The sequence below is a fragment of the Etheostoma spectabile genome, chromosome 24, assembly GCF_008692095.1.
Source record: "Etheostoma spectabile isolate EspeVRDwgs_2016 chromosome 24, UIUC_Espe_1.0, whole genome shotgun sequence".
Lineage (NCBI taxonomy): Eukaryota > Metazoa > Chordata > Actinopteri > Perciformes > Percidae > Etheostoma > Etheostoma spectabile.
The window spans coordinates 564,027-564,897 of NC_045756.1; the positions used below are offsets into that span (position 1 = coordinate 564,027).

General features: G+C 39.3%; 1 protein-coding gene across 2 annotated transcripts in view; it reads right to left on the reverse strand.

The window, feature by feature from the left end:
- LOC116674220 (tyrosyl-DNA phosphodiesterase 2) overlaps positions 1-871 on the reverse strand; it is a 6,024-nt gene that overhangs the window by 4,093 nt on the left and 1,060 nt on the right. The window contains exon 2 of one of the 2 annotated variants that reach the window (XM_032506798.1): positions 468-623. The exons of the other annotated variant lie outside the window; for it this stretch is intronic. Coding sequence (XP_032362689.1) covers positions 468-623 — 156 coding nt within the window. The remainder of the gene's footprint in view (positions 1-467; positions 624-871) is intronic. 2 annotated transcript variants of the gene reach the window in all.

The following is an 871-nucleotide window of genomic DNA, read 5'->3' on the forward strand; positions in this document are numbered from 1 at the left end:
ACATGTTCATGTGCTGTGTTTTGTCTCCATAAGGTTAGTGTCTAGCAGAGATAGAGACCAGGTCTCAGACTACTGCTACTGGAGAGGATCTTCACCCAAAAACAGACAACCACCCTTGGTCCTGCTTTTCAGAATTGACACCCTAGGCCGAGCTATGGTTGGACACGTTGTCCCAAAACAACCTATCATAAGGTCTCAGTGGACCATGAACTACATGCTTCTTATATAGAAGTGAACCTACTAATCACACTAAAACCAAGCAGACTGTGTGTAATGCTTTAGCTCTTTTAGCTCAAAATATAATGAATTGAACACCTATGATTAATGTAACGCACTACGTGAATATAATGTTTATGAGCACACATGATATGAATGCATTTTATTCCAAGACCCTTTAAAGTGCCCAGACCCTTTAAAGTGCCCAGACCCTTTAAAGTGCCCAGACCCTTTAAAGTGCCCGGTCTTACGAGATGATGTAGGAGCAGAGACCCCTCGCTCTGGCGGGCTGTTCCTCTGGATCGAGTCCATCCACGTTCCAGGAGATCAGCGACAATTTGTTGGTGTTTTCTTCTTCTTCTTCCGATGGATTTCCAGCGTCATCAGTGCAGACGGCAGGATTTTCCCTATTTTAATTCACCGTAAATGATAGAGACTTAGAGTTAGACTTCTCTTTATTGGTCCTTTTGGGATGACTCCCGTGAGGAAATTGAAAGTTCCAGCAGCAGTTTTAGCAAGAAAAAAGAAATAAAAAATATAGATAAAAAAGACAGTATAAAGACAACAAAATAACAAAATAATAATAATAATAATAACAACAATAACAATAAGAACATTCGTCAATTAAACAAAGAAAAGACCATAAATTATTATT